This window comes from Terrapene carolina, unplaced genomic scaffold (genome assembly GCF_002925995.2).
Source record: "Terrapene carolina triunguis isolate 2854851 unplaced genomic scaffold, T_m_triunguis-2.0 Scaffold58, whole genome shotgun sequence".
Taxonomy (NCBI): domain Eukaryota; kingdom Metazoa; phylum Chordata; order Testudines; family Emydidae; genus Terrapene; species Terrapene triunguis.
In genome coordinates, this window is record NW_020664409.1 from 43,419,724 (window position 1) to 43,432,863 (window position 13,140).

The 13,140-nt window shown below is 46.5% G+C and overlaps 1 protein-coding gene across 1 annotated transcript in view; it reads left to right on the forward strand.

The window, feature by feature from the left end:
• The window catches only part of LOC112101927 (chloride channel protein C-like), a 107,688-nt gene that overhangs the window by 39,803 nt on the left and 54,745 nt on the right, over window positions 1-13,140 (forward strand). The window contains 1 exon segment of the mRNA XM_026659506.1: window positions 4,334-4,505. Within this exon segment, the coding sequence (XP_026515291.1) occupies window positions 4,334-4,505 (172 nt within the window).

The following is a 13,140-nucleotide window of genomic DNA, read 5'->3' on the forward strand; positions in this document are numbered from 1 at the left end:
CCCTGATCCAATTACTCTCCAGCTCCTGTTTAGCTCCCCTTCTGCGCCTGGTGCCTGGAGCTGCCCTTCCCCAGCACCCCAACTTGGTCTCCTCTAGCTCTATTCCAACCCACTGCAACATTCTATACCTTGGGGGAGTGTCCTGGAACCCCCATATTCCTCATTTTTATATAATCGTGATCGTATCAAGGGAAAGGTTGTGATCTGCTGAAAGTCATTTATCTACCCATATATGTATAGCATTAATGCATGTGAAGTTATGAGAATTGTGTGGTATGGCTGCCACTAAAACATGCTGTAAATTGGAGAATCAGCCAGATATTAGCTCCCCAGAGGCAACAGGAAGGAAAGTAACCAACACCTGGGTGGGGTATCAATCAACCAGTGCAAGATGGTATATTCCTGGGGTACAGTGCTGGAAGCTGGGGGGATTTGGCTGGTATGATTCATGAGTGGCTCTGGGAGCATTCATGCAATCTAGCTGGGTGTGGGGCTCCACATACTGTTGTGCTGAGGGATCACAGCACCTGGAGGGGCTTGCTGCTGGTCACTAGCAAGGCATTGTGAGAGAGAGTCCAGGCTGGAGAGAGTTAAGGGGGCACAGCGATCCTACAGTCCCAGGCTGCACCCCGGGTGGGGGGGATCCCATCACAGTGGCGCTGTGAGCAGGATGAAATACATAGCTCGTTGTACTGAGCAAGATTTGCCTTTCATACACTGGTGTAAAGATTTTAAGTAAGGCTTTAAGTGTGGTGGCTAAGGACAGTCAGGAGGAGGCTACTGGTTTGTTATTTTCTGTTTGCTTATTTCGGGAAAGGGAAGTAGGGACAGAAAAACAGGAAGAATGACTGAAAGCAGTGAAACAATTGCAAAATTGGAGCTTTTTAGACTACAGATTGCAGAAAAGGAGAGGGAGCACCAGAGACTCTTGCAACTGAAAGAACTGGAGATAAAGGAGAAATTGGAAGAAAGAGAGAGAGAGAGCGGGAAGAAAGAGAGCGAAAGCACCGACTGGACCTGCTAGAGAAGCAGAACCAGAACCCACTGAGCCCAGCGATTCCCATCACTCCAAAAATCTGTAGATGGGACCATTTATGTCCTGCATACAAGGAGACAGATGATATTGATGAATATCTGCCTACCTTTGAAAGGCTGTGTGCAGTGCATGAGATCCCTGATGCCAAGAGAAAGACTTAAATTTGTTAGTCTCTAAGGTGCCACAAGTACTCCTGTTCTTTTTGCGGATACAGACTAACACGGCTGCTACTCTGAAACCTGATGCCAAGAGAGTTCCTACTCTGATTGCAAAATTAACTGGTAAAGCTCTGAATATATTCAATGAAATGCCTATTGAGGATGCTTCAGACTATTGTAAATTTAAACACACTATTTTGCAAAAAAACCTGAAATATATAGAGTTAAATTTGGGAATCTTGAGAGGGATATTGGTATGAGTAATGAGGAATATGTGAACAAAATGAAAGATTTGATGGGAAAGTGGGTGAGGGGCAAAGATGGTACAAGCTTTGAGGGAATGTTGGATCTTGTTGCTCAAGAGCATTTCCTAGGCGTATGTTAGGCTGATGTAAAGCGGTGTCTGTGGGACAAAGATGTAAAGTCTGTGGAAGAGATGGCGTCTCTTGCTGATCCCTTTGAACAGACCCAGGCATCTATTGAAAACATACCACTGAAAGAGGTGTTTAAATCTGGTGGGAAAGGAAGCTCCCATTTTATCCCTAGCAAGAGGGAGGATGGCTGGGAGGCTGGGTACTCACCTCCCCCAAACCATTCCTCTAACCCTTCTCCCAAATCTCCTGTAAAAGCAGAAGAGCCCAAAAGGTGCTATCAGAGTAATTCCATTGATCACCTGAGGAATAAATGCCCTGTGCTAGGAGGAAGCAGGCAACCAATAACTCATGTTAGTTCTGCTGTCCTCAACACAGACACCCCCCCCCAGGCAATCGAAACCTATCATATTGGTTTTGTGAGATTAGCCTCTGCAGAACCAGACATGGAGCATGTTAAGGTTGTAGAAATTAATGGCAGGGAGTACTTGGGGCAGAAGGATACAGGTGCCCAGATCTCTCTGGTAAAGCAGAGTGTGGTCCCAAAGGCCAGCATATTACCTGGCCAAATGGCAGAGATTGTGGGGGTGGGTGAAAGCAGATTCCTGGTACCACTAGCTAAAATCCATGTGGTGTGGGAAGGTTTGGAAGGTGTTTTGACTATGGGGGTAAAGAAACACCTCCTAGTCGACCTGCTCCTTGGTAATGATTTTTTTCGTGTAGCTCAGGTTAAGGTATTTGCCTGCAACAAAAAAGAGTTTTATGCTGGGACCCCCAAGGGAAAGGTAAGGTCTCAGGAACTGCTGAGAGAATGGGAGAGAGAGTCTCCTTGATTCTTCTGCAGCGGGGGAAGTCACATGCTTCCAAGTGGGAGGGTGGTTGAGACCAAATCCTGCATTGCAGCTGGAGGCAACGCCACATCAGGAAAAGATGGAGGTGTAATGCCTGCCAGTTAGCTGTCAGCAAGTTGAACCAGACCCCACTCTAGGGAGCATAGAGAAATGTATCCTGTGGGGAGCCCAGAGAAGGGTGATGGGATCTCAGAAACCACTGAGGTGGGTGAGGATCCCTGCGATTCTGTAACACAGGGAAGCAGCATACTTTCAAGTATGGGAGGGGCTGAGACTAGCTCCTTTCCCGCAGAAGGCAACATGCCCCCAGGATCGGGGGCAGGAGAGATGTTGTCAGTGACCAAGAAAACTGTCCCATTTGTTAGCTGGCAGAGTTTTGAAGCTTAACAAGAGACAGAACCCTTCCTAGGGAGCACAGAGAAAGGAAAAGTAATCAACACCCAGGCGGGGTATCAATCAACCCATCAACAACCATTGTCCAGCAAGGGAGCTACAATGCAGTGACTCACCTGCATGAGGCCACACCAGGGGAATTGCTCAACCTTGCCTGGAAACTCAGCAATGCCACCAGACATGCCTGGACTTACGTTTTCCAAGCACATGGAGTGAGGCTATAAAACAAACAGAGTAGACACATACTGGGCCCTTCTCCTGCCCCCACCTATGCTGCAAGCAACCAAAACACTGAGAAGAAGACAAGACTCTGTTGAGATTGGTCCAGGTTTAAGGAAGAAACCTGTATAGTAAGGACTGCAGTAGCCAGTGGGGTGAGAAAAACTGCTTAATCTAGATGTTGCCCAGTCTAATAGGGTTGAGCGTTTAGACTGCGTGCTTATATTTTATTTCTTTTGGTAACTAATTCTGACTTTTTGCCTATCACTTAAAATCTATCTTTTATAGTCAGTAAATTTGTTTTACTGTTTATCTTTACCAGTGAGTTTGCTTGAAGTGTGTGGTAAATCTGCTCAGATTTGACAAAGGCTGCTGTATAACCACTTTCCATTGTTGAAGGGGTGAACCAATTAATAAATTTGCACTGCCCGTTTTGAGCAGTGCAAGACGGTATATTCCTGGGGTACAGTGCTGGGAGCTGGGGGGATTTGTCTGGTGCCTTTCTCTGTGTGATTCATGAGTGGCTCTGGGAGCATTCATGCAATCTAGCTGGGTGTGGGGCTCCACATGCTGTTGTGCTGAGGGATCACAGTGCCTGGAGGGGCTTGCTGCTTGTCACTAGCAAAGCATTGTGAAAGACAGCCCAGGCTGGAGAGAGTTAAGGGGGCACAGTGGTTCCACTGTCCCAGGCTGCACCCCGGGGGGATCCCGTCACACTCACCTCTCCTCCTCCCCCTAACTCTGCTTCAGATACCTCAATCTCTGCTCCAGTCCCCTTTCCCCACCCTCAACAGCTCTGAACTACTCACCCAGTTCTGCTCCAACCCCTTTTCCCCACCCCCAGCTCTGAACTAGCCTCCCCCAGCTCTCCCTGCCCCCAACCATTGCTTGTTGTCCCCCCAGTTCCCTGCCCCATGCAAAGTGGCCCATGCTTTTACCTTTGTGCTCTGTCTCTGGGTGGCTGCCATGTCTTCCTTCTCTAGAGCCTTCCCTCCCCCAGCACTGTGATTCCCCCATGCCTTCTGCACACATCCTTGTTGACTGCTCATGCCTGGGGTTGCCCCATCTGGAGGGGTCCCTCATCCCAGCTTCCTCTCTGCCCTGTGGGGCCAGCAGGCTCTACTTTCCCCCTGGCTGGTTGGGCCCCCATAACTCCAAGGACCCTGGTGCTACTGGAACAGTGCTATGTTACAAAAGTAGAGCTGACAGAATGAAATGCCGGGTTAGCAGAGAAGAAGAAAAAAATCCTGGAAAATAATGTGTCTGGCAAAAGTAGTGTCCTTATTTTCTTCTCCTCACATGCAGGTACACAGGAGCTTTATATGGCAGGATAGTTGGCCTGATTCTTGTGTCCATTTTTGGTGTTCAGACCAATGAACAAGGGGCATGGATTGATCCGGGACTCTTTGCTGCTGTTGGAGCTGCTTCTTTTTTCAGCGGTGTGTCAAGACTAACCATCTCCCTCACAGTTATCATGGTAAATGTATTAAGTTCTCAGATATTTGGCCAACTTGCAGGTTGGGGTGGCCTAAATCTTCCGCTATCACAACTAAATGAACTCCACACTCATGACCCACAGACAAGTTCATAAGTGGGAGGCTTGTTGGGTTAGTTGTTTTATTTTTGGTTTTCTTGGGGTGTTTTTGCAAGGATTTTCATTAGCAAAATTTGTTTGGAATTGGCACTTAAATTTAGAGAGAAGACAATCCATTTCTTATCTCCATAGTAACAGAGGTGTCAATAATGTACCAGCAAGGGAGCAGAATCCAGGAGTTTTAAAACATGGATTATTATATTTAAATATCTGACACCTGAAGTGAGGGGTGACTTTTGTGGGGAGGGAGGTCTTGCACAATGTGTTTTTGTAAGTGTACTCCTGAGATTCCCTCACAACGGGGTGCCCCACTTGCTTTTGTGTACCTCTAATTTGAGCAGAACACTTTTTCTTTAGAACACACTGGGACTGTTTACATTGGGGGCAAAGTTAAAGGCTAAATGGAAAAGTATTACAATTAGAGGGGTCTTAGCCTACCCTGGTTTCAATACCTGTGCCTAAGGATTGAGCAATTAGTTGTGCTGAGAATGGGAGGGACAGATGAGACTTGAGTTGGCTGAAATTCACACTAGACAAGATAAGTGATGTGGATACCACAGGTTCAGATCCTGTCAGGAAAGACTCAACATTTCATCCTCCCAAGGTATATCAATCATGTTCCATGGATATCGATGAGTGTGTGGGTGTGCGTGTGTTTGCGTAAGCACAAAAAACATTCAGATGGGACCTTAAACCAATATCCTGTCTGCCCTAATTGATTTGTCTTTAAAATGTCATGATTTTATGACCTTGTAAACTAGAGTTATAGAAATGGGATGAAAATTAATAGTGGAAAGTGGAAAGTCTTGCATTTAGGGAGTAACAACAAGAATTTTTGCTATAAGCTGGGGATGTCTTGGAATCGTTGCGGATAGTTCTCTGAAAACATCCACTGCAGTCAAAAAAGCTAGCAGAATGTTGGGAAAGGGATAGATAATAAGACAGAAAATATCATATTGCCACTATATAAATCCATGGTACACCCACATCTTGAATACTGCATGTAGATCTGGTGGCCCCATCTCAAAAAAGATATATTGGAATTGGAAATGGTACAGAAAAGGGGAACAAAAATGACTAGAGACATGGAACAGCTTCCATATGAGGAGAGATGAAAAAGACTGGGACTTTTCAGCTTGGAAAAGAGACTTCTAAGGGAAGATATGATAGAGGTCTATAAAATCATGGCTGGTGTGGAGAAAATAAGTAAGGAAGTGTTATTTACTCCTTCTCATAACACAAGAACTGGGGTGTGTGTGTCACCAAATGAAATTAATTGGCAGCAGGTTTAAAACAAACAAAACACACACATTTCTTCACACAACACACAGTCAACCTGTGAAACTCTTTGTTAGAGGATGCTGTGAAGGCCAAGACTATAACAGGGTTCAAAAAAGAACTAAATAATTTCATGGAGGATAGGTCCATCAATGCTATTAGCTGGGATGGGCAGGGATCGCGTCCCTAGCCTCTGTTTTCCAGAAGTTGGGAATGGCCAACAGGAGATGGATCACTTGATCACTGTTCCGTTCATTCTCTCTGGGGCACCTGGCATTGGCCACTGTCAGAAGACAGGATACTGGGCTAGATTCAGTATGGCTGTTCTTATGCTTTTGTGACGTATCAGTTGAAAGTGACAGAGGAGGAGAAAGACCTGGGTGTACTGGATGATCACAGGATGATTATGAGCCACCAATATGATGTGGCTCTGAAAAAGGCTAATGCAGTCCTAGGATGCATCAGGTGAGGTATTTCCAGTAGAGACAGGGAAGTGTTTAATACCCTTATGCAAGGCACTGGTGGGATGTCATCTGAAATAGTGTATGCAATTCTGGTTACCCATATTTAAAAAGGATGAATTCAAGCTGGAACACGTGCAAAGAAGGGCTACTAGGATGATCCAAGGAATGGAAAACCGACCTTATCAGAAGAGACTCAAAGAGCTTGGCTTGTTTAGCCTAACCAAAAGAAGGCTGAGGGGAGATGTGATTGCTCTCTATAAATACATCAGTGCCATAAGTTAAGTGCCAATATGGACACAAGAACAAATTATATAAACTGGCCATCAACAAGTTTAGGCTTGAAATTAGATGTAGATTTCTATCCATCACAGGGGTGAAGTTCTGGAATAGCCTTCCAAGCAGGGCCAGTGCAACCACTAGGCGAACTAGGCGGCCGCCGAGGGCGCCTAGTGCAACCACTAGGCGAACTAGGCGGCCGCCGAGGGCGCCTAAAAGCCCGCTCAGGCGAGGAGGTGGAGTGGAGGTGAGCTGGGGCAGAGGGGCGCGGGGAGGGCCGCCCACAAAAATGGGGGGGGGGTGCACAGGGGAACTGCTCCCCGCCCCAGATCACCTCCACTCTGCCTCCTCCGCTGAGCACACAGCTCCCGCTCTAATTCTCCTCCAATCAGCGCTGCAAGCCTGGGAGGGGAGGAGAATTAGAGCGGCGCCAGCGTGCTCAGCGGAGGAGGCAGAGCGGAGGTGAGCTGGGGCGGGCTCCCTGGGCGGGGTTAGCTTCCGCGGGGGGGCTCCCCAGGCGGGGTTAGCTGCCGCAGAGGGGTGGGTGGGCTTAGCTGCCGTGGAGGCGGGCTCCCTGGGTGGGGTTAGCTGCAGAGGCGGCAGGGTAGCTGCTGCGGGAGGGGGGGCTCCCTGGGTGGGGGGGGCTGGGTTAGCCGCCGCGCGGGGGGCGGGGCTCCTCTGGGGGGGGGGGGGGGGGGGGGCAGGGGTAGCTGGGGGAGGGGGGGGGGTTGGCTGGGTGGCGCAAGATGGAAGTTGCGCCTAGGGCGCAAAACTTCCTTGCACCGGCCCTGCTTCCAAGGGGAGCAGAGGGAGGCAAAAAAGGTAACTGGCTTCAAGATGGAGTTTGATAAGTTTATGGAGGGGATGGTATGATGAGATTGTAGCTGATCTGAAACTGCTACTAGCAGATATCCCCAATGGCCAGTGATGGGACACTAGATGAGTAGGACTCTGAGTTACTACAGAGAATTCTTTCCCAGGTGTCTGGCTGGTGGATCTTTCCCACATGCTCAGGGTTCAACTGATCATCATACTTGGGATTGGAAGGAATTTTCCCCTGGGTCAAATTGGCCAAGACCCTGGGTTTTTTTCACCTTCCTCTGCAGTATGGGGCAAGGGTCACTTGCAGGTTTAAACTAGTGTAAATGGCAGATTCTCCATAACTTGAAGTCTTTAAATCATGATTTGAGGACTTCAGTAATTCAGCCACAGGTTAGGGGTCTATTACAGGAATGGGTGGGTGAGGTTCTGTGGCCTGCAATGTGCAGGAGGTCTGACTAGATTAGCATGATTATATTATAATATAGTATATAAAATAAAATGAAAAATAAAAAATGCTTAGTTCAAAAAATGTTGAAACAGGACATTTTGACATTGTCAGAATCCTTTCCCACCAATTTTCTTCTGACAAAAATTTCTGGGGAAATCCACAGGGTTTTACAAAGCATTGTGTTTTTGATGGAACTGTGTAGTCTGACAGTTTATAGTTGAAATTTTTCCAACCAGCTCTATTTGTCACCATTAACCCAGAGGTGGTTACATGTCAGTAATGCTTTATGTATATGGTTTGTAAAGCATTTTTTGGCTCCTTCAGGATGAAAAGTGTTATGTATACATAAAATATTCTTATTTTATTATGAAATGATGAACAGATGCTATTGTTTACTGAAGCCCTCTCTATCCCATGCCTACTTCCTTCCCTTTTAAGTGTGTATGTGCTAAAGTGTTCTTCTGCTAATTATCAGATTATAGATGTTACATTTTTTTTGAAGTTGGGGTATTGAAAATTCAGGGTTGATTGTGACCGGTTGTGAAATCTGGAGGAACTGGAGCTGGGATAGTTACTCCCTACACAGCTGCTTTAAGTTATCTGAAAGCTACAAGATGGCACTAGCCTAATGCCTTTGCCATGGGCGCCTGGGTTTACATGCACTGACTCTATGAAAATCCAATTTAAATATCATTTGTATCCTGTCACTTTAGGAGCTTGTTGCTGATCTAGCACGTCAATGGGAAGACAGTTGATTGATGTCTTCCTTAGCTTGGTGCCTGAAAGGCTGTGGTTCACAGTAGGGAAGTTCAAAATTATTTCTTGCCAGAACACTTACCAGTTTTGCATGATGAAACCAGAACTGTGCTTAATACAATTCTAATAAAGAGGCAGACACTGTAAATTTTGTTCTTTACAGCCCCCCTTCTCTGACTCCTGTTTTTTCTGAGTGCCAACTATGAGCATACAGAATTAGCATTGAACTGCTAAGACAACAGCTTGAATCAGTTGAAAAGGCACCAGAAAAATGATTATGGTTGCACTGCAGTGTGCTCTGAAATCCCCTAGGTGTCATGTTCTAACTCCTCAGTGCCTTGTTGTTTTGCAAAGGGAGATTGTGCTTCAATTCAAGTTCACCCAAAATAAATAGCTGTATTGCTTTAGGAAATATTAATTTTTGAGGGGGAATAAAAGGACTTGGACATGACAATGCAAAAACATAGTTATAAGGTTGTGCCCCCAAACCATAAAATGCACATATTTTCCTATATAGTCTGATAGGTTCAAAAAGAATTGGGAATGTTTGCTTTGGCTTTCCACATAGCCTTCCATTTGGAAACAGTTATGAATGTGGGGCTTGTAGTGAACAGGTTTGTAAAATGCTTTCTTTTCTTTTTGTGGCAGACCCCACAGGCATTTGGCCACCTCTTCTTTCTTGGCTGCCTCTTTCTACCCCCGCGCGCCCCCTCCCCCCCGTATTGACACTTGATACTCATCGTCTGCCCTTTGTGGCAAATGGTAGATGTGGTGATGTTTCCCATGGAGACTAAAAGAAGTGCAAGACCTCTGTCCCCACATCCTCCTGTTTCTTGAGGCTGCATAATTGTCCTGAGTTCACTTCAAGAGGATGCTCAGGGGGCAGGAGCACATTTTATTGAAATAGATTTTGTCTCGGTAACTTTTTTGTTTGTGACTAGACTTAGATACTTGGAAAGCTGTATCTGACTTGCATGGCTTCCCAGGTGTTAAAAAGGAAGGATGGGGCTGTCCTGGTGTGAGATTAGAGTTCAAATCCTGTACTCTGGGCTTGACTCCAGACAAAAATGGTCTCTCTTTAACTAGTCTAAGTAAAGTGCTAAAAGCCCTGCTAATGTGGATGCAGTTATACTGACATAGCTTTCTCCCTAAGGCTACGTCTTCACTACGGGGGGGGGTCGATTTAAGATACGCAAATTCAGCTACGCGAATAGCGTAGCTGAATTCGACGTATCGCAGCCGACTTACCCCGCTGTGAGGACGGCGGCAAAATCGACCTCCGCGGCTTCCCGTCGACGGCTCTTACTCCCACCTTCGCTGGTGGAGTAAGAGCGTCGATTCGGGGATCGATTGTCGCGTCCTGACGGGACGCGATAAATCGATTCCCGAGAGGTCGATTTCTACCCGCCGATTCAGGCAGTAGTGTAGACCTAGCCTAAGTGAAGGAGAATAAGTTATACTGGTATAAGGTACTATGATGCTGATATTTAAACTAGGGGTTGCACTAACTTAACTATTTTGATAGAAAATCACACCCCTGCCTGAAATAATTAAATCAGTCCAAAACTGTGTATATACCAGGCCCTTATCAGTAAGGGCTCCCTCTTCTGGTGGATACGGGGAATGGAGTTGGTGGCATTTAGATGGAGCTATACCAGGGGCGGGCAAGCTTTTTGGGCCGAGGGCCACATCTGGGTGGGGAAATTGTATGCAGGGCCGGGGCAGGGGGTTGGGGTATGGGAGGGAGTGCGGTGTGTGGGAGGAGGTGTGGTGTGCAGGAAGGGGCTCAGGGCAAGGGACTGGGGCAGAGGAGGGGTGCGGGATGTATGAGGAGGCTCAGGGCAGGGGTGCAGGAGGGGTGTAGACTCTGGGAGGGGGCTCGGCACAGGAGGAGTGCAGGGTGTAGCAGGTTGCTCAGGGCAGGGGGTTGGGGTGCAGGAGAGGTGTGGGGTGCAGGCAGGGGACTCAGGGCAGGGAGTTGGGGGCATGGGGTGCAGGAGGGGTTCGCGCTCAGGCCCGGCACCACTTACCTAAAGTGGGTCTGGAGTGGCAGCGGCGTGCACTGGGGCCAGGGCAGGCTCCCTGCATGCCTGCCCTGTCCCCGGCTCCCGCGCCGCTCCAGGAAGTGCTGTGGTCCCTGGGGGAGGGGGTAGCGGAAGGCTCAGTGTGCACTGCCCTTGCCGTGCCTCCAGGTACCTCCCCCGAAGCTCCCATTGGCCGCGGTTCCCGGCCAATGGGAGCTGCGGCGGGTGGTGTCTGGAGGAAGGGCAACGGGGGGCAATCCCATGGGCTGGATCTAAAGCCTTGAGGGGCCGGATCCGGCCCGCGGGCCATAGTTTGCCCACCCCTGAGCTGTACCCAATGCTCCATCTCTGGAGGAAGGGTCTGTTTGACACGAGGCCTTTGTAGGAAGGGTGATAAAAAGGAAAAAAAGTGGGATGTCCTTGGGGCTCAGAAGATTTCCCTCATGCTCAGGAAAGAAAGGGCAAGCATAGTTTTACATAAAGCAAAATTAAACGAAAAATATACTCAGAGGACTGGATAGGTCAGCAGCCTGGTAACAGAATACAGAGCATTTAACCTTGGGGCACCAGTCTGAATCTGACTCTAGTCCATAACGAGAAATATTCATTTAATTTTTTTTCTGTGTTCAGAATGAACAACTCCCAGACCTCAAGTTTAGAATTTGAGTCTCTTTCTCTCCTACCTTTTCACCCTCTTACTGTATTCCTGCTAGCAAAGGGTGTGGCTGCATAAGCGTGTGGCTTGGGAGTGGTAGGGGAACTCTGGTAGTGAATTAAAATTGCTAACCATCTGATGGTTGTTCAGTAGACTGTGTGACATTGTCTCAGTCCATTTACGGACACATATTCATATAGTAGAAACCACAAATGGCACTAACTGTCACTTGATGCTAGTTCAGCAGCGAATCCAAAGATTTATGGGGAATGGAGACTTACTTAGCATCTCAACCTCAAAAGTGCCCAGATGAAGACTGAGGCATGTTGGTAGGGCATTGCTTGTAGTCAACCAAAGAACATTGCAAATGAACCTCTTGTCCTATACTTTGAGAATAGTTGTATCTGGTCTACTTTTCTTTTCATGTACGCTACTTCCTATTGATGTATGAGCATCTAAATGTAGAGCTGGCCTGAACTCCAAATTTCTAGTTCATGGGAAATTCGGACATTTTGAAAATTTCCATGAAGTAGAGATCCTCAGCACTTTTCTGTCTGGAAAATTTCAACCAGCCCTACCCAAATGTGGAAGGGGCACCCAAATTGTACTCTTAGCATACCTTTTTTCTCTTAATCTGTAGGTAAAGCTATTTTTAATCAGCTTCTGTTCCTTTACTCCTTCTAGTACAGTGCTTTTTCAAAAGCTTAATTTTTAGCCTAAAGTGTATAGAATATTTGAATATTACACATGCGAAATCCTGGCACTTCCAGTTCAGCTTTGTTCAGATATTGCAACCCAGCAGTCAAATCTTAGGTGATGATAACTACACAGAATCTATCCATTGTCTCCTTACTCCCTACCGTGCTATGGCACTCTTGTGAAATCTAGGTCATGTTGCCAATACTGGGTGAAAGCATAGTTTTTAATAGTACATGTTATATGGCATGTACTAGAAGGTACAAGTGAATGTATTGAGAAGTGTTTTCAACAGGCTTGTGGGTCCTTTGCGTGTTCACATGAGATTCTGGTAATGCATCAAATGTTGGCACCAACAGTAAATACTGTAGTGATGGATATCTTAGAAATGCCTAAACAGAGACAAGATTATAGCACAAAGCAAATGATCCACAATTCAGATCCAATTGAATGGCTGGGGATGTGTAAGTACAGCAGACTGGTTATGGAAGATGGGCTACAGCTATTCAAAGCTGAAAATATAAAGTATAAGGAATTTAAAATCAATGTGAATTTTGACAGGAAGCCAGTGGAAAGATTTAAAAATAGGAGGCATGTGCTCAGACAACCAAATGCTTATTAGGATGCAATCTGCTGGATTTTGAATGAGCTGCATCCTACGGTAGATCTGATAAAAGCTGGAGCTCCTGAAAACAAGAAAGCTTTGAAAACACTAAACTCGCAGACCAGAAATTCTAAATCCTCCTTTACTGAGTGAAGCTCTCAGTCTGGCGATACATTACAGACAGTGACATGAGGCAATGTGATGAAAATAGAATCTAATAGTCAATGGCAGGGACTTTGGTTGTCTATGCCATCTGCAAAGAGACTGTCTTGGGTAAAGGGAAGCAGCAGCATCACTGTAGGCAAATCAATTCTGCACTATATGTGCAGGGTTGACATAATGGACCCCAGTTCTCCTGTTTAACAGGTGAAAATTTAGCAAGTGAAAATGGCTAGTTTGTGCAATAAAATCATGGAACTTATTGCACTCAGATTAAGCTTGGACTGTAAACATCAGAGTGTACTTTCTAGCTTGATGAGATTCAAGAAAAATGCC